Genomic DNA, 22208 nt, shown 5'->3' with positions numbered 1-22208 from the left:
AAAAAAAAGTGTTCTAATCACACCGGTTTGATCGTACGCTACAGGGACCACTGTAGAATGATCACACCAGTGTGTTGGTATGTGTGAAAAGGCTATGGCAGCACCCAAGGGGCTAGAATTTTCTAAGTATACCCTTAGACTTGGCTGTGACGTAGCATCCCCAAGAGTGACAGAACACTGAGCCAATCACGGTGCAACGCTCCGTATTTTCTCCTGGCTTGCCCCAACACCACAGAAAACACAGAGCTAGGCTGAAACACCTACATTTCGGAGCTCCCTTACTCAAGAAAACAAAAAAGAGACCATATTTGTATGCGGCTTTATTAACTCAATGATATATATATTTGACATTGTTTGCAAACTGATATGTGACGTCTTAAATGCTGATATGTGACACGTCTTACTGCCAAAATAACATGCAAAACAGGCAAGCCCAACATTTTTATTTATATTTTGCAAAAAATCTGGGGCTCAAAATCCCTGAATGACGGGTCGCCACTGCTTGGCTCCAATTTCTAATTAGGTGAGGTAGGCTACTCTAATGTGCTACTTACTACCACAGAGACCTACTTAGTTTACTACACTAAAGGCAGATTTCATTCAGCCAAACATTACGTGAACTGAACTACAGTTTGAACGTGATTTCCTCTTAGGAAATCCTCAATGAAGTATCAATGGCCATTAGAAATGTCTGTGTAAACATCTACCCCATTGAGAACAAGATTTCACTTAGAACAATACTATGTGAAGCTTTGACTGTCTATTTACTCTCTACCAACATGAGCTGAAACTTAAAGTAAGCTATAGGGTGAACACAACAGACTTAGGGCTCTATTTTAGGCTGGTGCTAAGGAGACCCAAGTATCAAACCCATGTTAGTTAGCAATTTCGTCATGTACAGTGAGGGAAAAAAAGTTTTTGATCCCCTGCTGAATTTGTACGTTTGTCCACTGACAAAGAAATGTTCCGTCTATAATTTTAATGATATGTTTATTTGAACAGTGAGTGACAAAAATCCAGAAAAACGCATGTCAAACTTGTTCTAAATTTATTTGCATTTTAATGAGGGAAATAAGTATTTGACCCCTCTGCAAAACATGACTTAGTACTTGGTGGCAAAACCCTTGTGGCAATCACAGAGGTCAGACGTTTCTTGTAGTTGGCCACCAGGTTTGCACACATCTCAGGAGGGATTTTGTCCCACTCCTCTTTGCAGATCTTCTCCAAGTCATTAAGGTTCCGAGGCTGACGTTTGGCAACTCGAACCTTCAGCTCCCTCCACAGATTGTCTATGGGATTAAGGTCTGGAGACTGGCTAGGCCACTCCAGGACCTTAATGTGCTTCTTCTTGAGCCACTCATTTGTTGCCTTGGCCGTGTGTTTTGGGTCATTGTCATGCTGGAATACACATCCACGACCCATTTTCAATGCCCTGGCTGAGGGAAGGAGGTTCTCACCCAAGATTTGACGGTACATGGCCCCGTCCATTGTCCCTTTGATGCGGTGAAGTTGTCTTGTCCCCTCAGCAGAAAAACACCCCCAAAGCATAATGTTTCCACCTTGACGGAGGGGATGGTGTTCTTGGGATCATAGGCAGCATTCCTCCTCCTCCAAACACAGCGAGTTGAGTTGATGCCAAAGAGCTCCATTTTGGTCTCATCTGACCACAACACTTTCACCCAGTTGTCCTCTGAATCATTCAGATGTTCATTGGCAAACTTCAGAAGGGCATGTATGTGTTTTCTTGAGCAGGGGGACCTTGCGGGCGCTGCAGGATTTCAGTCCTTCACGGTGTAGTGTGTCATCAATGTGATACAGAGGATAAAATAAAAGTTCAGGTTTATGAAATATCAACGTTCTTACAAGTGGCAGGTGTTTCCTGTAAAGAGGAACCTTGACTTTGTGTCAGAGCATTATTTCCAGTCTTATGGCAACTACAGGACAATACAATTATTTTAATTAACAGGTTCTATTGACAAGCCCATGATAGAGGTCTCAGCGGAGAGCAGAAACTGTATAAAAAATAAGGTGGGAGTCAGGTGAGAAGAGGAAGAGTTGGCTCAGCACGGAGGTGCATAGTCTACACTGGAAGCTATTTCTGTAGTAGACAAGTAGAAAGAAAAATATTTATCATCAGGAAGGGAAAATTGTGTTTTCTTAGGATTTAAAATTGGTAGGATCTGCTCCTAACCGGTAGTCCATGATCATGCATGGTGGTTGTATAGCCAACAGTGTGTTTCACAAGAAAGCTATTGAAATGATTACTGGTCCATCTGCCATCACATTCTGCTCTTTTTTCTGTTGCATTTTTTTCACATTCTTTTTCAGTTGTAATGGAGTTGTACAACAAAAATCACCTTCCTAAAAGTGGGAAAAATAATGACGCCCTCACTAGCTACGGCTTATCCTTGGAATCCACTCAGTGGAAAAAAAAACTGCTACATAATATGAAAATAGGTCAAAGTCCTCATGCCATGACTATTTGAAACGTGTTACAACATCATGTGGGCAGCAAGGCCATACACTGAGGCCATACACTGACAGCTGTTGAACGCCTGTCCCATTTCTCAGCTAAGGACATGATGGCAAATGAGAAATGTTGGCTTTAAGAACTCAAACTCCTCCGGCATTGTCAGTAAGTAAGGAGGAACACAGTCAAACAACATATGGGCTTATATCAGCATAAACTCCAAGCTACAGAGAAGAACAGCTTATCAACCTACCAAGACCACCAGATATTACCAGCCCCTAATTCACGCACCTTGCTGTTAATGGATCACACACTCAGGGTTGAATATCAGACAGACATTGGAAATACGCTCAACTGTATTGAGGGCTAGCTGATCTTGATAGGGCAAGCGTTGCCTCCCAGTGTGTTGCTGCTAGTCCTGAATAAGCTGCAACCCCCATTATTTTACCAGACGATCCTGTCGCTCTGAAGGCTTTTCACCAATCTCATCTGTCTGCTCATTACACCTTGACTATCATTCCCTTAAGTAACCCACCATGCCATGCCACAAAGACCCACAGCACTCTCAGGTCACCTCATATTAAATCACAACTACACTGACAGCCTGGGAGGACAGCCAAGGACTACTGCCTGCCTCCATTCACAATGAAAACATCATCACTAAGGCTTGCAGGGGTCATTTGCACACTTGGAATCTCCAACAAAAGACAACCAAGACAATTGGTCCTGTATAACATTGTGAAGTGTAAAACACCTCTAGGAAGTGTCCTGAAAAGGACATAGAATATGAAAAGAAAGAAAGAAAATGTGTCTCCTCTTTGCGGACAGGCTGTTTACTGTTTCACTGATATATTTACTGTGCTCTGTCCCCAGATATCATGGCGTCCAACATACAGAAGCTCAAAGTTTCGGAATGTGTATGGCAAGGCAGGCAACCGAGAGCAGTGCTTCGATGGCATCCCCATCACCAGAAACGTTCATGATAACCACTTCTGTGCTGTCAATGCCAAGTTCCTGGCCATTGTCACTGAGACTGCAGGTGGAGGGTCCTTTCTCGTCATCCCTGTCAACAAGGTAGGCTGCACACCATAATGACATTGAGGGCTCTATTTTAATGAACCTAACGAAATGGTAAATCTAAGTGTCAGAAATATTTGTGCTATTTTCACAACCAGAATGATAGGCGCAGTAGCTGGCGGTGGGGCGAAAGGGCTGGGTTTTGATGAATAAACAAGTTGAAGGTGTGTCGGGGCTTGACCCCTCACTTGCCAATCAGAACGTGCTCCATGGTTGACACTGATTACCAAAGCTATAGCCCAAGTCGGTATTAGATAGATCATCACGGCCTTGCCCGCTTGTAGGGAAAATAAGGTTAAGTTACCCCATTGGCCCACAGCAAAAACTTCACATTTTTCAAACGCAGTTATGTTGTTGTCAAGAAACTTATTTTAATCAATTACAAAACTACATTTAAGAAAAGTACAACTTATCTAAAGATTACTTTTCATCATTGCCCTAGCGTTCTCACTACTTAGAAAAATGTAATATTGTATGGCTTCCCTCATGCCCCTTTTCATGATGGGGCTAGCAGCCACTTGAGTGAGTGCTAGCTAGCTACCTACTGGAACGTTAAGCTAGCCAAGACCAACAACACAAACAAATGGACTAGACAGCTACAAGTAGAGAGTGGAGTTACAAACAGATTATACAAAAAAAGTATAAGTCTTGTCTGTGATTAAATGTTTTCCACACACATAGCTATGTGTAGCCTACTTGCACACTGGTTCCCAACATTTCCCACTCTCCCACACTGAATAGCCTGAAGCCACAGGGCTTTTCTCGCAGCTCCTACGTGGGAGAATTGCGAACCATAGGTTGGGATTTTTGACCTGGTTAAATGTACATTGAGCAACACAGAAGCTTTTTGACATGTTTTGTTATTTCTGTATGACAAAAAATATCACATTTGTGGGTGTGGTCACTGCGTACAATACCGTTCAAAAGTTTGGGGTCACTTAGAAATGTTCTTGTTTTCCATGAAAACATACATGAAATTAGTTGCAAAACGGATAGGAAATATAGTCAAGACGTTGGCAAGGTTATAAATAATGATTTTAAATAGAAATAATAATTGTGTCCTTCAAACTTTGCTTTCGTCAAAGAATCCTCCATTTGCAACAATTACAGCCTTGCAGACCTTTGGCATTCTAGTTGTCAATTTGGTGAGGTAATCTGGAGAGATTTTACCCCTCCCACAAATTGGATTGGCTTGATGAGCACTTCATACGTACCATACGGTCAAGCTGCTCCCACAACAGCTCAATAGGGTTGGGATCCGGGGACTGTGCTGGCCAGTCCATTATAGACAGAATACCAGCTGACCGCTTCTTCCCTAAATAGTTATTGCATAGTTTGGAGCTGTGCTTTGGGTCATTGTCCTGTTGTAGGAGGAAATGGTCTCCAATTAAGCCCCGTCTAGAGGGTATGGCATGGCATTACAAAATGATAGCCTTCCTTCTTCAAGATCCCCTTTACCCTGTACAAATCTCCCACTTTACCACCACCACCAAAGCACCCCCAGGCCATCACATTGCCTCGACCATGCTTGACAGATGGCATCAAGCACTCCTCCATCATCTTTTAATTTTTTCTGCATCTCACGAATGTTCTTCTATGTGATCCGAACACCTCAAACTTAGATTTGTCTGGGCGTGACAATATTTTACATTATTTTAGGAATAATCTTAATAACAAGCATATAAGGTATGGGAAATGTGGGAAAAATTATCAATATCAATTGTAATTTAATACATGTACCGTGATGGTAATGACTCAGCATTGTGGTATTGACAGAGTGTGGTGTAAACAACATTTCATATAAAACAACTGATGAAAAGTACGACTAAACATTTTAATGTCACAGTTGAAGATATAGAACACACTATTCAAAACCTCAAAAACCAAAGATACATACCTCAATAACTTAAGCATCTTTTAGAACAATTTTGGGATTCAATGCATTATTCAGATATACATGTACAGGGTTGGAAACACTGGCTGACATTAGGGCTCCCAAGTGGCGCAGCGGTCTAAGGCACTGCATCTCAGCACAAGAGGCGACACTACAGTTCCTGGTTTGAATCCAGGCTGAATAACATCTGGCTGTGATTTGGAGATGTCTGGGTTTGACTGGGGTGGGCTGTCATTATAAATAAGAATTTGTTCTTAACTGACTTGCCTAGATAAATAAAGGATTAAAAAAAACATTAAACAAATCATTGTTCACTGGCTGCAGTCTATTGATTCAGACTCATGAGACAGGTGTGTGCTCACTCAAGATTAGGGGTTGCCCTTAATGCACTCTATTGCTTAGAAGGATTGGACCCTTTTTCTCAACCTTCACATAAAATGACATACCCAAATCTACAGTTGAAGTCGGGAAGTTTACATTCACTTAGGTTGGTTAAGTCATTAAAACTCGTTTTTTCAACATCTCCACAAATTTCTTGTTAACAAACTATAGTTTTGGCAAGTCGGTTAGGACATCTACTTTGTGCATGACACAAGTAATGTTCCAACAATTTTTTACAGACAGATTATTTCACTTATAATTCACCGTATCACAATTCCAGTGGGTCAGAAGTTTACATACACTAAATTGACCGTGCCTTAAAACAGATGCTGGAGAAACAGGCACAAAAGTATCTATATCCACAGTAAAAACAAGTCCTTTTTCGACATAACCCGAAAGGCCGCTCAGCAAGGAAGAAGCCACTGCTCCAAAGCCACCATAAAAATGCCAGACTACGGTTTGCAACTGCACATAGAGACAAATATTGTACTTTTTCGAGAAATGTCCTCTGGTCTGATGAAACAAAAATAGAACTGTTTGGCCATAAAGACCATCGATATGTTTGGAGGAAAAAGGGGGAGGCTTGCAAGCCAAAGAACACCATCTCAACCGTGAAGCACGGGGTGGCAGCATCACAAAATACCCGAAACGTTTGACTCAAGTTAAACAATTTGAAGGCAATGCTACCAAATACTAATTGAGTGTATGCAAACTTCTGACCCACTGGAAATGTGATGAAATAAATAAAAGCTGAAAGAAATAATTGTCTCTACTATTATTCTGACATTTCACATTCTTAAAATTAAGTGGTGATCCTAACTGACCTAAGACAGGGAATTTTTACTAGGATTAATTGTCAGGAATTGTGAAAAACTGAGTTTAAATGTATTTGGCTAAGGTGTATGTAAACTTTCAACTTCAACTGTAACTGTCTGTAGCTCAGGACCTGAAGCAAGGAAGTTTGTGGAAATGTGAAATTAATGTAGGAGAATATAACACATTAGATCTAGTAAAAGATAATACAATGAAAAAAAAAAGTTTTTTAAAATGACAGAGAAAGGCCATAATGGATTATTCCAGCCCAGGCGCAATTAAGATTTTGGACACTAGATGGCAGCAGTGTATGTGCACATTTTTAGACTGATCCAATTAACCAAATGTGGCCCAAATGTGCCTAATTGGTTTATTAATACATTTTCAAGTTCATAATTGTGCACTGTCCTCAAACAATAGCATGGCATTCTTTCACTGTAATAGCTACTGTAAATTGGACAGTGCAGTTAGACAAACAAGAATTTAAGCTTTCTGCCCATATCAGATATCCTGGGAAATGTTGTTGTTACTTACAACCTCATGCTAATCACATGTAGCCTACATTTGCTCAACCGTCCCGCAGGGGGGGGGGGGGGGGGGGACCCATAGAGGTTAACGAGAGAGCAAATTTCTTTGCAGACTGTACCATCAAGCATCATATGTTGTTTTGTCAGCGGATGAGGCTCAGGGACAATCGCAAGCACATTCGCTTGTTGGTACCATACAATGTCCTCTCTCATCGGCCAAAATAATCGGTTGGCTCCCACGCAACTCATCATCTTCACTAGAGTGCAGCTCTCTGCATCAACATCTTGTGTAATACCAGTGTAAGGGTCTTCATCATCTGTCACAACACACCACTTTCCAATCAGTCCCTCATGTATGTCTGCAATGGGCTGTATTGCTCTAGGAGGTGGCTGTGGTGCTGTGCAGGTGGAAGTGGAAGGTTGGTGCATGGGCTGAAACAATCACATAGATGTGGAGTCATTTGAAGGGAAGTTAGGTCATCATTCTGTAGCTGTAAGAATTCAGGTGAGTATGGTGGTGTGTTCCTTGACAGGTATGAATCCATAACCACAATATTCTGGATAGTTGATCTTCTGTTTCTTTGGCTGATTTTCTTTAGCCTCCTTTTTTTTCTCTCACTGGGAAAGTTGTGAGATGGATTTCAGTTCACCACTTTATTTTCTCTAGAGTTCTCTTTATTTTTGTTTCTTAAGATACTACTGGTATCTTATAGGATCTTGTTGGATTCTGTTTATATACACTGCATGACCAAAAGTATATGGACTCCTGCTCGTCGAACATCTCATTCCAAAATCATGGGCATTAATATGGAGTTGGTCCCCCCTTTGCTGTTTTAAAAGCCTCCACTCTTCTGGGAAGGCTTTCCACTAGATGTTGAAACGTTGTTGTTGGGACTTGCCTCCATTCAGCCACGAGCATTAGTGAGGTCGGGCGCTGATGTTGGGCAATTAGCCCTGGCTCGCAGTCGGCATTGCAATTCATCCTAAAAGGTACACGATGGGTTGACATCAAGGCTCTGTCAAGTTCTTCCACACCAATCTCGACAAACCATTTCTGTATGGACATCACTTTGTGCACGGGGGCATTGTCATGTTGGAACAGGAAAGGGCCTTCCCCAAACTGTTGCCATAAAGTTGGATGCACAGAATCATCTAGAATATCATTGTATGCTGTAGCGTTGAGGTTTCCATTCACCGTAACTAAGGGGCCTAGCCCGAACCATGAAAAACAGCTCCAGACTATTATTCCTCCTCCATCAAACTTTACAGTTGGCACTACCCAGATTCGTCTGTCGGACTGCCAGATGGTGAAGCGTAATTCATCACTCCAGAGAATGCGTTTCCATTTCTACAGAGTCCAATCGCGGCTAGCTTTACGCTACTCCAGCAGACGCTTGCCGTTGCCCATGGTGATCTTATGCTTGTGTGCGGCTGCTAGGCCATAGAAACCCATTTCATGAAGCTCACAACGAATAGTTATTGTGCTGACATTGCTTCCAGAGGCAGTTTGGACCTCGGTAGGGAATGTTGCAAACGAAGACAGACAATTTTTACTCGCTTCAGCACTCGGTGGTCCAGTTCTGTGAGCTTATGTGGCTGAGCAGTTGTTGCTCCTAGACATTTCCACTTCATAATAACAGCACTTACAGTTGGCCAGGGCAGCTCTAGCAGGGCAGACATTTGACAAACTGACTTGTTGTAAAGGTGGCATCCTATGACGGTGCCAGTTGAAAGTCAATGAGCTCTTCAGTACAGGCCATTCTACTGCCAATGTTTGTCTATAGAGATTGCATGGCTGTGTGCTCGATTTTATACACAAATTTGAAGGATGTCCACATACTTTTGCATATATAGTGTATGTCCTTGTACTGTCCTTGGTTGATTTAGGGGGCATCTTATAGAAAAATAAAACATTTATAATTGAAGTCAGTAACAAAAGTAAGTCACATAAATAGACATCAAAATCACTCAATCATCCTAACAAAATACAAAATGTAATGGTCTTATTTAGCAAATAAGTGTTCAATTTCAACTTAACCAACTTGTAATTTGTGTGTTTTTTCTGGTCTTAAGATAAGTAAACATATATGAACTAGTAAATGTTGTCATTACCACCACATTCTGTTCTTACATCACAGTTAATTATGTGGTGGTAATGACGTGTGGTGGCATGCTAACTCTAGCATGCTAATTCTAGTTGAACTGCTAGCATAGAGTGTATCCTAAATACACAATTATAGTTTTATGAAATTCTGTCATTTGGGAATGACATACAATAAAAATATTACCTTCTCAAGTCATATTTACCTTTATTTTTCCATAATTTTTAGGAAGGCTCTAAAAATTGTCAAAGACTCCAGCCACCCTAGTCATAGACTGTTCTCACTGCTACCGCACGGGAAGCAGTACCGGAGCACCAAGTCTATGTCCAAGAGGCTTCTAAACAGCTTCTACCCCCAAGCCATAAGACTCCTGAACGGCTAATCAAATGGCAACCCGGACTATTTGCAAAGTATCATGACTTTTGTAAGTGAGGTCAATAGTCTGGGTGTGAGACAGGACAAAAATACTTTAAACAGTGAAATCCAGACATGAAATGTTTAAGAAAATTGAATAAAAAAACGAATTGAGAGCTGAAAAAAAAGTTTAAGGTTATTTTAGTCTCTACTTAACGGATGTGCAGAAACAAAATCCCCAAAAACATTTAATCTCAAAAATGTAACCCTGAGACACAATTTTTTATTTTTTTTTATTTGCAAAATCACCCAGCTAGATTATTACCATTCACATGTCTAGCTGATAATTATGAACTAAAACGTTTGCTTTGTGTACACTAATAGTCAAAAGTTTTAGAACACCTACTCATTCAAGGGTTTTTCTTAATTGTTACTATTTTCTACATTGTATAATAATAGTGAAGACATCAAAACAATGAAATAACACATATGGAATCAACATTTTTTAATGTTGAGTGTAGGGGGCAGTATTTTCGTTTTTGGCTAAAAAAAACGTACCCATTTCAAACTGCCTATTTCTCAGGCCCAGAAACTATAATATGCATATAATTGTCAGATTAGGATAGAAAACACTCTAAAGTTTCCAGGCAAAAACCTGAGGAGAATCCAACAAGGAAGTGCTGTTTTTCCTGAAAGCTCTCTGTTCCATTGGATGCCTTGCCTCCATTTAAAGGTATATCAACCAGATTCCTTTTCCTATGGCTTCCTCAAGGTGTGAACAGTCTTTAGACATAGTTTCAGGCTTTTATTTTAAAAAATGAGCGAGAAAGAACCCATGGATGGCTGGGTGCCAGCAGAGTTTTTCATGCACAACAGCCATTTTCTCTCTCTCTCTCCTATGGAAGAAGCTACATTCCGGTTGACATATTATCGATTATATATTGTAAAAACAACCTTGAGGTTTGATTATAAAAAACGTTTGGCATGTTTCTATGACCATTACGGATACTATTTGGAATTTTCGTCTGTGATGTCGTGACCTCTCGAGCTGTGGATTTCTGAACATAACGCGCCAAACATATGGAGGTATTTTGGATATAAAATAATCTTTATGGAACAAAAGGAACATTTATTGTGTAACAGGGAGTCTCGTGAGTGCAAACATCCGAAGATCATCAAAGGTAAGCGATTTAATGTATTGCTTTTCTGACTTTCGTGACCAATCTACTTGGCTGCTAGCTGTTTGTAATATTTTGTCTACTGAGAGAGATGTTCTTACATAAACGCTTGGTATGCTTTCACCGAAAAGCTTTATTGACATCTGACACGCCAGGTGGATTAACAACAAGCTAAGCTGTGTTTTGCTATATTGCACTTGTGATTTCATGAAAATGAAATATTTTTAATTTAATTTGAATTTGGCGTGCTGTAATTCAGCGGATGTTGGCGAAAATGATCCCGCTAACAGGATGGGTGCGTCAAGAAGCTTTTTAACTTGTCTGTGATAGGTGGGACGGCAGCGTCCCAACATCCAGTGAAAATGCAGAGTGCCAAATTCAAATAAATTACTATAAAAATTTAACTTTCATGAAATCACACATGCAATACATCAAATTAAAGCTTCACTTGTTGTTTATCCAGCCAACGTGTCAGATTTCAAAAGGCTTTACGGCGAAAGCAAACGATGCTATTATCTGAGGACAGCACCCCAGCAAACAAACACAGACAATCATATTTCAACCCACCAGGCGCGACACAAAACGCAGAAATAAAGATATAATTCATGCCTTACCTTTGACGAGCTTCTTCTGTTGGCACTCCAATATGTCGCATAAACATCACAAATGGTCCTTTTGTTCAATTAATTCTGTCGATATATATCCAAAATGTCCATTTATTTGGCGCGTTTAATCCAGAAAAACACCGGTTCCAACTCGCGCAACATGACTACAAAATATCTCATAAGTCACCTGTAATCTTTGTCCAAAGATTTCAAACAACTTTCCTAATACAACTTTAGGTATTTTTTTATGTAAATAATCAATACAATTTAAGACGGGATAAACTGCATTCAATACCAGAGGAAAACAAAGTGTAGCGAGCTTTCAGGTCACGCGCCTCTAACAAAGAGTACATTTCGCTCTACCCTCGTTCTGAACAGTGCTACTTCTTCATTTCTCAAAGGAAAAACCTCAACCAATTTCTAAAGACTGTTGACATCCAGTGGAAGCGATAGGAACTGCAAGCAAGTCCCTTAAAATCTGGATTCCCAATGAAAACCCATTGAAAAGAGAGTGACCTCAAAAAAAACTGAATTGTTTGTCTGAATTGTTTGTCTTTTGCCTGCCAAATAAGTTCTATCATACTCACAGACATCATTCAAACAGTTTTAGAAACTTCAGAGTGTTTTCTGTCCAAATCTACTAATAGCTTCTGGGCCTGAGTAGTAGGCAGTTTACTTTGGACATGCTTTTCATCCGGACGTGAAAATACTGCCTCCTATCCCAAAGAAGGTTTAAACAAATCAAAATATAATTGATATTTGAGATTATTCAAATATCCACCCTTAGCCTTGATGAGAGCTTTGCGCACCCTTGTCATTCTCTCAACCAGTTTCACCTGAAATGCTTTTTCAACCGTCTTGAAGGAGTTCTCACATATGCTGAACACTTGTTGGCTGATTTTCCTTCACTCTGTGGTCTGACTCATCCCAAACCATCTCAATTTGGTTGAGGTCGGGGGATTGTGGAGGCCAGGTCATCTGATGCAGCACTTCATTACTCTCCTTATTGGTCAAATAGCCCTTACAAAACCTGGTGGTGTGTTGGGTCATGGCCTGTTGAAAAACAAGTGATATCCCATCTGGTTTGGACCTAGTGGGACTGGCGTGTCGCAGCAGAATGCTGTGCTAGTCTTACAAAGACACGCTGGTTAAAACCAAAAATCTCCAATTTGTAATCCAAACCAAAGGACATTGTTCATTGCTCGTGTTTCTTGGCCCAAGCAAGTCTCTTCTTATTATTGGTGTACTTTAGTAGTGGTTTCCTTGAAGCAATTTGACCATGAAGGCCTGATTCACACAGTCTCCTCTGAACAGTTGATGTTGAGATGTGTCTGTTACTTGAACTCTGTGAAGCATTCATTTGTTTGGGCTGCAATTTCTGAGGCTGGTAACTCTAATGAACTTATCCTCTGCAGCAGAGGTAACTCTGGGTCTTCCATTCCTGTGGCGGTCCTCATGAGAGCCAGTTTCATCATAGCGCTTGATGGTTTTAGCGACTGCACTTGAAGAAACTTTCAAAGCTCTTGAAATTCCCCGGATTGACTTTCATTTCTCTTTGCTTATTTGAGATGTTCTTGCCATAATATGGACTTTTACCAAATAGGGCTATCTTCTGTATACCACCCCTGTCTTGTCACAACACAACTGATTGGCTCAAATATATTGAGAATGAAATAAATTACACAAATTAACTTTTAAGAAGGCACACCTGTTTAATTGAAATGCATTCCAGGTGACTACCCCATGAAGCTAGTTGAGGGAATGCCAAGAGTGTGCAAAGCTGTCATCAAGGCAAAGAAAGGCTGCTTTGAAGAATCTAAATATATTTTGGTTTGTTCAACACTTTTTTGGTTATGTGTTATTTCATAGTTTTGATGTTTTAACTATTATTCTACAATGTAGAAAATGGTAAAAAAAAAAAAAATAATTAAAAACTATTGAATGAGTAGGTGTGTCCAAACTTTTGACTGGTACTGTATAGCAAGTAGCGGCAAGAGAACCGTTGAAGATGAACATGGGTAATAAGGGAGATTACCAAGTGTGTTTGGGAATAGTACTAAGTGAATGTGGATGTGAAATTTGTGTGATTGTGAGATATAACATATTAAGCTGATTGAAATTTGGATGATAAATGGATCGAAATTAGTAGTATTAATATTGAAATTTTGATTGAATTGTGGATATTAAACTAATTGAAATTTGGATAACAACATTGAAATATGGATAATAAACCGATTGAAAATTGGATAATAAGAGATTGGAATTAGCTATAAATGACTGAGTGAATTAGAGCTGTCAGAGGACTAGCTCAAGTTATTTTGTATCTGTAATGTTATCTAGGGTTCTGTCCACCACCACCCATTTGATCTACAAGTAGAGGATAACATGACTCAGAAATCTCACTCGAGTAACATCTCTCATATGATAACAAGTCTCGATTAGTAATGAGGATAACACGATAACGTGTCTCATTAGAGGATAACATGATTACACATCTCATTAGTAGCGAGGATAACATGTCTCTGAGGGTAACATGACTTTAGATGACATACGGATAACATGACTCATAGGTGGAGTTTGATGGTATAATGTCATTGTGTATGTGGAGATATGAAAGGAGAAAGCAATATTCCTGAATATTCTGCTAAATAGAACACTAGGGTGAATATTCAAACCCCTGTATAAATAGAACACTTGTGTAGGGGAGAAATTGGTGATGTAACACAAAAATGTGTAATGGGTTACTAGAGATAAAGTAACATAATATTGAGTGTAATTGGTTACTAGAGATCTGATGAAGTAACAATAGAAAACATTATAATAATATACACCTGGCACACCCACACATGGTGTTAAAAGTGTTAAGTGGTGTTAAAAGTATTCTGAGAAATGTTCAGAGTGGTCCCTTTATTGATCATTTGATAAATATAAGGTTAAAGCATTGTGCGGGACTTAACTTACCCCTAACCAATAAAGCTATAAACGCTGATAAGATTTCCTCCACCCTGATAATACATTTTGAAGTAAACCCCATACCCTGTTAAATATAACCTATGATTTTCTGTTAATTAAACTTAAGGCTACAATGTATTGTACTCCAAGATAGTTGATATCCCAAATGATGACGTTCTATTCGTGAGTAGGCAAAATGGAAAATGCATCTGTTTCCCTGTATAAGCTGTCTCAGGTGCCAGACTTATTACGGACCGAGTGCCCCATCTACAGGGGACTGACAGACAGTGCCAACCCAGTTAATACATATTGATCCCTCCAAAGCATTACGTATTAATCTTAAAATAATAAACTTTTTTTTAAGCAGAAATTGAATATCCAACAGAGATAGGTAATAAAAATATAGAGTAACTTTTTGAAAGTATACTAAAATGTAAAACAATGCCTTCTAATATGGAGAAAGTTATCATATTTGTCTTGTAATAAACCTTGCAATAGGGGGAAAGCAGAATGTTGTTTACCCTACGATATTTACCACACACACGCCACCACCCACACACAACCCACCTGTTAATGAATATTTGTTAGTCGTTAATACTCTTTGATTTATTGTGTGTGGTATTTTTATTTTTGTTTTAGTGGGTTTTTCACGGGTTACAAAGGATGCAACTTAAAGGGTACAAAAAATGACATTTTCTGAAGATTCTATTGTCAATGTTTTGGTTGCCCACATGTAAATTATTTTGATAAGAAATGTACTGAAAACCCCAATGTAAACCTAATCCACAAAATGTTTGAAATATCTTTAATGTCTGAGGTACAAGAAACCAACCCTCACTTAATAGGGCTGACTGACCTGAGGCCAGATCACCCTCACTAGAAAGACTAGAGACATTGGGTGAGATTTAAACAGGCTATGTAAACACTAATAATTACATTATAATTAATCAATAGTCCTATGTGTGTTCAGACCACAAGAAGGACATTATTTTAAGATTGACTTCGAGTGTACCTGTGTAAGAATTTCCATGGCAGCAACATGTTAATGAAGCATTCTTCACATCTGCAGCAATGAAATGATCAACAACCTTGCTAAAGCCTAGGATGAAAATACCTTCAGCTACCCAAATGTCTTGGCTAGCTAGCTAGCTAATGGACTAGATCACTAGTCTATTAGATCACTTGACTAGATCACTTGATTGTTCTTAGCTACCTGTCCTGCAAATTTACCTCGGCTCAGCGTCCTGTGGCTTCGCAATACAGTATCCTCATTTCTGACAATAATTATATTCCCTTGGATAGTTATTTCATAGGCCAAAACCCCCCTAAATTATTGTATAATAATCTATAGATAAGATTGAGACCGATGAAAAGGACCTGCAAAATATGATGGCTTCCTCCCTCTCATCTATTGCTCACAGTGCGCTCGCGGTCCTTTTTGGCTCCAAATTAACGTGCTTAGTTATTTCTACCACTGGCACTACATATAAATTCTTTGCCATTGAATGTTTCAATAGTTGGCTTTGCTATGTCTGTTGTCACTGGTGTGAGGTGTGCATAAACTTTTTCAATACTCATGTTAGTGATGCCAGTTTGTTAGGACAGAAAACAAGGCTTCAAAAAATAATTACTAGCCTACATACAACATTTTTTTTACTGAGATGTGTAAGTGGTAAAAAGCAATATTTATTAGAGGAAATAATGTGCTCAGAAACCAATATGTTAAGCATGAAGGAGTGGGGAAGGGGGGGTTTTGATTGGGGAAACAATGATTAATTGTTGGCCATGATGAGGATAGCCTACAGCTTTAAAATACTGCTCTTAATAGCCAATTAGTAGAAGTGATAGTGAACAAGGGTTCCTCAGCTTAAGCCACAGGCTTCTCTGCTACTGTCTAGGTCATATGGCTTGTATAGGCCCACTTATTATAGGATTAACCCATATTAGTCACTTCTACATCTTCCACTTGTAAACAGCCATGCTATAGGGTGTGACTGGTACAGAGTTAGCTTGAATCCTATTTTTTCAGTCATGTGACCCTCCTGTCTTACAATGTTCTCTTTCTATCCTAACTGTTGTATCAGACACTTTTAGACAAAGACTGACAATGTCACTGATACAATGGGTTCCATTAAGCAATGATAGCAATGTGGCCTGTGAGGCATGTTTGAATTACAAATTAGTCTACTTTCCTTTGTACATCCAACTGGATTTCCTTCTAACCCCATTTTGGAAATCATATACTTAACTTGTGTGGTTTCTGTCAAAATAGCCCTATTTATTGCTCACTGTCCTTATACACATCAAAAAGCATCTACTCAAAATCAAAATGCATCTATTTTGTTATAATTGACCCAGCTTTTGACCCTAAGATCCAGTAGCTCAGAGATGCTGAGGGAAGCAGGATGATGTGAAAGGCAACGTATGGCACAGTACAGAGGCACCACTCAGTGGGCATTAGGGGTAAACACTGGCTGTCAATATTGGTGTCAACCCTGTTGATGCATTTCATGTTATGTATTGGTGGTAGACAGTTATGTGTCATTTTTCTTTGTAGACAATATTCTGTTGAATACAAATATCCTGAGTTATCTTACTCATTGAGTTCAGCAAGGTTTTGAGTATGGGATTGAATTTTGATCAGCATGTTTAGATTCAAATAAAGGGATGATAATGCTTTTATGCTATTTACAGTATCTGTTTTGTGTTGTCTCTGTTTCTCTCCTCCATGTGCTCCTCCAGGCTGGGCGAATCGACCCTCACCAACCTAAAGTGTGCGGCCACCAGGGAGGCGTGCTGGACATCAAATGGAATCCCTTCATCGACAACATCATAGCCTCCTGCTCAGAGGACTGCTCTGTGAGTAACAACAATCATTGGTGTGTGTGTGCGCACGTGTGTCTATGTCTGTGTGTGTGTTTTTGGGAGCACGCAGCATGGCTCTGTGTGCGTGTGTGCACACATGTCAGTGTGTGTGCTTCCCTGTGTGTGCATGCGGGTATCCCTGTGCAAGGGAAAAGTATTTATACACCTTGACTTATTCCACATTTTGTTGTGTTCAAAATAGATGAAATATGTTTGTTTTTTCTACACATAATACCCCATAATGACAAAGTGAAAACTTGGCAAATTTATTGAAAATTATATACAGAAATATTGTCTTTAACATAACTATTCACAAGCCTGAGTCAATACATGTTAGAATCAGCTTTGGCAGTGATTACAGCTGAGAGTCTTTCTGGGTAAGTCTCTAAGAACTTTCCACACCTGGATTGTGCAATATTTTAACATTTATTATTTTTGTAATTCTTCAAGCAAATTTTTTTGCAGTTTACTTTAGTGCCTAATAGGATACATGTCTTTCTGGACAGGCTTCCTTCTTTTCACTCTGTGATTTAGGTTAGTATTGTGGAGTGACTACAATGTTGTTGATCCATCCTCAGTTTTCTTCTATCACAGGCATTCAATTCTGTAAATGTTTTAAAGTCACTATCGGGCTCATGTTGAAATCCCTGAGCGGTTTCCTTCCTATCTGACAATTGAGTTTGGATTACGCCTGTATCTTTGTAATGACTGGGTATTTTGATACACCATCCAAAGTGTAATTAACAACTTCACCATGCTCAAATGGGTATGTAATGTTTTTTTGTTTTTTTGCAAGGCATTGGCAAAACTCCCTTGTGGTTGAATCTGTGTTTGAAATTCACTGCTCGACAGAGGGACCTTACAGATATTTGTATGTGTGGGGTACAGATACGAGGTAGTCATTCAAAAATCATGTTAAACACTATTATTGCACACAGTCCATGCTACTTATGTGACTTGTTAAGCACATTTTTACTCCTTAACCCATTAGGCTTGCCATAACAAAGAGGTTGAATACTTACTTACTCCAGACATTACTCCATACTCTTTACTCTAGACATTTAAGCTTTTTATTTTTACTACAACTAGTAAAAATGTCTAAAAACATAATTCCACTTTGACATTATGGTGTATTGTGTGTATGCAAGTGACACAAAATCTGAATTTAAACCATTTTAAATTCAGGCTGTAACACAAAATAATGTGGAATAAGGCAAGGGGTGGAAATACTTTCTTATGGCACTGTACTATATATATGATATACAGTACAGTTAAATTAGATCTTTAGAAAGAGGAGAGGTCTTATTTAACTGTTTTTTAAAGCTAAACTTCCTTTTTGCCTGAGTAACCTCTGATGGCAGAGTATTCCACGATGACATGCCGATGTCTATGACCGTTATCTATATGTGGCCTATAGGTGCGGATATGGGAGATTCCAGAGGGAGGGCTGAGGCGGAACATGTCCGAGGCGGTGCTGGAGTTGTATGGACACAGCCGACGAGTGGGTCTCATAGAGTGGCACCCCACCTGTAGTGGTATCCTCTTCAGCGCTGGCTACGACTTTAAGGTATCAGTAAATCATTGCTGTCGTGTTCTTTACCATCCTTTCCTCTCTTTAATGAATTCTCTGACTCCCCTCACTCATCTTTCTCTCTCACTTTGTTTACCCTTTAATCTCTCTCTCTCTAAACACTACATGACCAAAAGTATGTGGACACCTGCTTGTCAAACATATCCTTCCAAAATCATGGACATTAATATGGCGTTCGTCCCCCCTTTGCTGCTATAACAGCCTTCACTCTTCTGGGAAGGCCTTCCACTAGATGTTGGAACATTGCTGCGTGGGGCTTGCTTTCATTCAGCCACAAGAGCATTAGTGAGGTTGGGCACTGTTGGGCGATTAGGCCTGGCTCGCAGTCGGCGTTCCCATAGGTGTTCGATGGGATTAAGGTCAAAGGTGTTTGATGGGATTTAGGCCGATCTCGACAAACCATTTCTTTATGGACCTCGCTTTGTGCACGAGGGCATTGCCATGCTGAAGCGTGAAAGGGCCTGCCCCAAACTGTTGCAACAAAGTTGAAAGCACAGACTGTCATTGTATGCTATAGCGTTAAGATTTCCCTTCACTAGAACAAAGGGGCCCAGTTCAAACCATGAAAAACAGCCCCAGAAAATTATTCCTCCTCCACCAAACTTTACAGTTGGCACTATGCATTCGGGAAGGTAGCATTCTCCTGGCATCCACCAAGCGTGATTCATCAGTCCAGAGTCCAATGGCGGCGTGCTTTACTCCACCAGCCGACGCCTGGCATTGCGCATGGTGATCTTAGACTTGTGTATGGCTGCTCGGCCATGGAAACCCACTTCGTGAAGTTCACGACAAACAGTTATTGTGCTGACATTGCTTCCAGAAGCAGTTTGGAACTCGGTAGTGAATGTTGCAACCGAGGACAGAACATTTTTAAGCGCTTCAGCACCTGGTGGTCTGTGAGCTTATGTGGCCTACCACTTTGCGGTTGAGACGTTGTTGTTCCTAAACGTTTCCACTTCACAATAACAGAGCTTACATTTGACGGGGGCATAAAGGTGGCATCCTAAAGTCACTGAGCTCTTCAGTAAGGCCATTTCACTGCCAATGCTTGTCTATGTTGATTGCATGACTGTGTGCTCAATTTTCTCCACCTGTCAGGAACGATTGTGGCTGAAATAGATTAATTCACTCATTTGAAGGGGTGTCCACATACTTTTGTATATATAGTGTATATATATATATATATATATATATATATATATATATATATATATATATATATATATATATATATATATTTATATTCCTATAAATTCACTCCCATTTCTATCTCTTCTATCACATCACATCCTCAGACTTTTGTCTCTCCCTCATTAACTTTCACTCTTTATGTCCCTCCATTTGTCAGATCCTGATCTGGAACCTGGAGGTGGGAGGTCCAGTGAAGATGATCGACTGTCACTCAGACGTGGTGCTCTGCATGTCCTTCAACACTGACGGCAGCCTGCTGGCCACCAGCTGCAAGGACAAACACCTGCGTGTGATCGAGCCTCGCTCGGGCAAGGTCCTGCAGGTTGGTCACTCACCCATGTAGACAGAGAGACACCAGCTATATTACAGTTTTTTACAATTGCGAGGACCCATTTCTCAATACTTAGGAAACTTTTTCAAAACTCTTCACCCAGATCTCTTAACCAACTTTCAGCTTGGCACAGCAGTTAATTTCACATCCAAAATGCAATAAAACTACCAGAACACTTCATACATGTCTCAAATCAACTCATTCTTCCATAACACTAGCAAAGGTTGTCACCAAACAAGCACACTTTTGTCATTCATAAAACAACGACATAAAAAACACTAACAACAGGTAGCATTACACAATGTTTTATTTTGTGAAATGTCTTTACAACACAAGAATGACCTCCCTGCTGTTTAGAATTCACTGCAGTATATGTTACAGGAATTAATCAGACATGATGCAATATGCTTTATGACATATATTTATTTTATTTATTTCACCTTTATTTAACCAGGTAGGCTAGTTGAGAACAAGTTCTCATTTGCAACTGCGACCTGGCCAAGATAAAGCATAGCAGTCTGAACAGACAACACAGTTACACATGGAGTAAACAATTAACAAGTCAATAACACAGTAGAAAAAAAGGAGATTCTATATACATTGTGTGCAAAAGGCATGAGGAGGTAGGCGAATAATTACAATTTTGCAGATTAACACTGGAGTGATAAATGATCAGATGGTCATGTACAGGTAGAGATATTGGTGTGAAAAAGAGCAGAAAAGTACATAAATATAAACAGTATGGGGATGAGGTAGGTAAAATTGGGTGGGCTATTTACCGATAGACTATTTAAAGCTGCAGCGATCGGTTAGCTGCTCAGATAGCAGATGTTTGAAGTTGGTGAGGGAGATAAAAGTCTCCAACTTCAGCGATTTTTGCAATTCGTTCCAGTCACAGGCAGCAGAGAACTGGAACGAAAGGCAGCCAAATGAGGTGTTGGCTTTAGGGATGATCAGTGAGATAAACCTGTTGGAGCGTGTGCTACGGGTGGGTATTGCCATCGTGACCAGTGAACTGAGATAAGGCGGAGCTTTACCTAGCATGGACTTGTAGATGACCTGGAGCCAGTGGGTCTGGCGACGAATATGTAGCGAGGGCCAGCCGACTAGAGCATACAGGTCGCAGTGGTGGGTGGTATAAGGTGCTTTAGTAACAAAACGGATGGCACCGGATATACACCAATACAGATACAGTAGCAAGTCTAGTCAACCCTGTCTTCTGCATTTGGCCACAGGTTCTCATCCACATCACATCTTATGTCATCTTGGGCAATATACATTGGAAATAATATTTTGGCATTAATGGTCCTTCCCTGGCAATCTTCTGCAGATATGTCCAAGCATCCAGCATTCATTGGGTCCAGGAGGGATATTTGATCATGAGGATGGTGGTCAATGAGGAAAATAATTCCTCTATGAGGTAGAGGAATGGAGAGTAAGGTGGGAGGAAAAGTGACACCATCCTGGGATGGGCTGCAAACCACTCTGACTGCGCTGGAGTGGTGAAATGCCACATTGTCCCATACAATTGCAAACGTTGGCCCATTTCGCCACACTGCAACCCTTTCCTCACCTGGCACAACCCTTCCATAGAGGTCATCCAGGATTGAAATAAGACGCTCTGTGTTGTATGGCCCAATTAGCGATTTGTGTAACAGCAATCCATCAGAGTATATTGCTGTACACATTGTGATGTTGGCACGCCTCTGGCCCGGGACATCCACTGTGCCTCTTTTCCCAATCACATTCCTTCCTCGCCACCGTGTTTTGGCCAAGTTGAAAACAGCCTCATACACAAAGATGAATATGTGTGTTGTTGGCCTGGCTTCAATCTCCATGACTCTCTAAAATAAATCCACAAGGCAACATAAGAGTTA

The 22208-nt window shown here is 40.1% G+C and overlaps 1 protein-coding gene across 1 annotated transcript in view; it reads left to right on the top strand.

Annotated features, from left to right (window-relative positions):
• The window catches only part of coro2bb (coronin 2Bb), a 36550-nt gene that overhangs the window by 7333 nt on the left and 7009 nt on the right, over positions 1 to 22208 (top strand). Inside the window, exons 2-5 of the mRNA XM_021565490.3 lie at positions 3344 to 3544; positions 17096 to 17212; positions 18636 to 18785; positions 20158 to 20322. Coding sequence (XP_021421165.2) covers positions 3344 to 3544; positions 17096 to 17212; positions 18636 to 18785; positions 20158 to 20322 — 633 coding nt within the window. The remainder of the gene's footprint in view (positions 1 to 3343; positions 3545 to 17095; positions 17213 to 18635; positions 18786 to 20157; positions 20323 to 22208) is intronic.

The sequence above is a fragment of the Oncorhynchus mykiss genome, chromosome 2 (assembly GCF_057628025.1).
Source record: "Oncorhynchus mykiss isolate SJ-2025 chromosome 2, ASM5762802v1, whole genome shotgun sequence".
In the NCBI taxonomy this organism is placed as follows: domain Eukaryota; kingdom Metazoa; phylum Chordata; class Actinopteri; order Salmoniformes; family Salmonidae; genus Oncorhynchus; species Oncorhynchus mykiss.
This window is presented reverse-complemented; position numbering and strand designations above follow the sequence as displayed.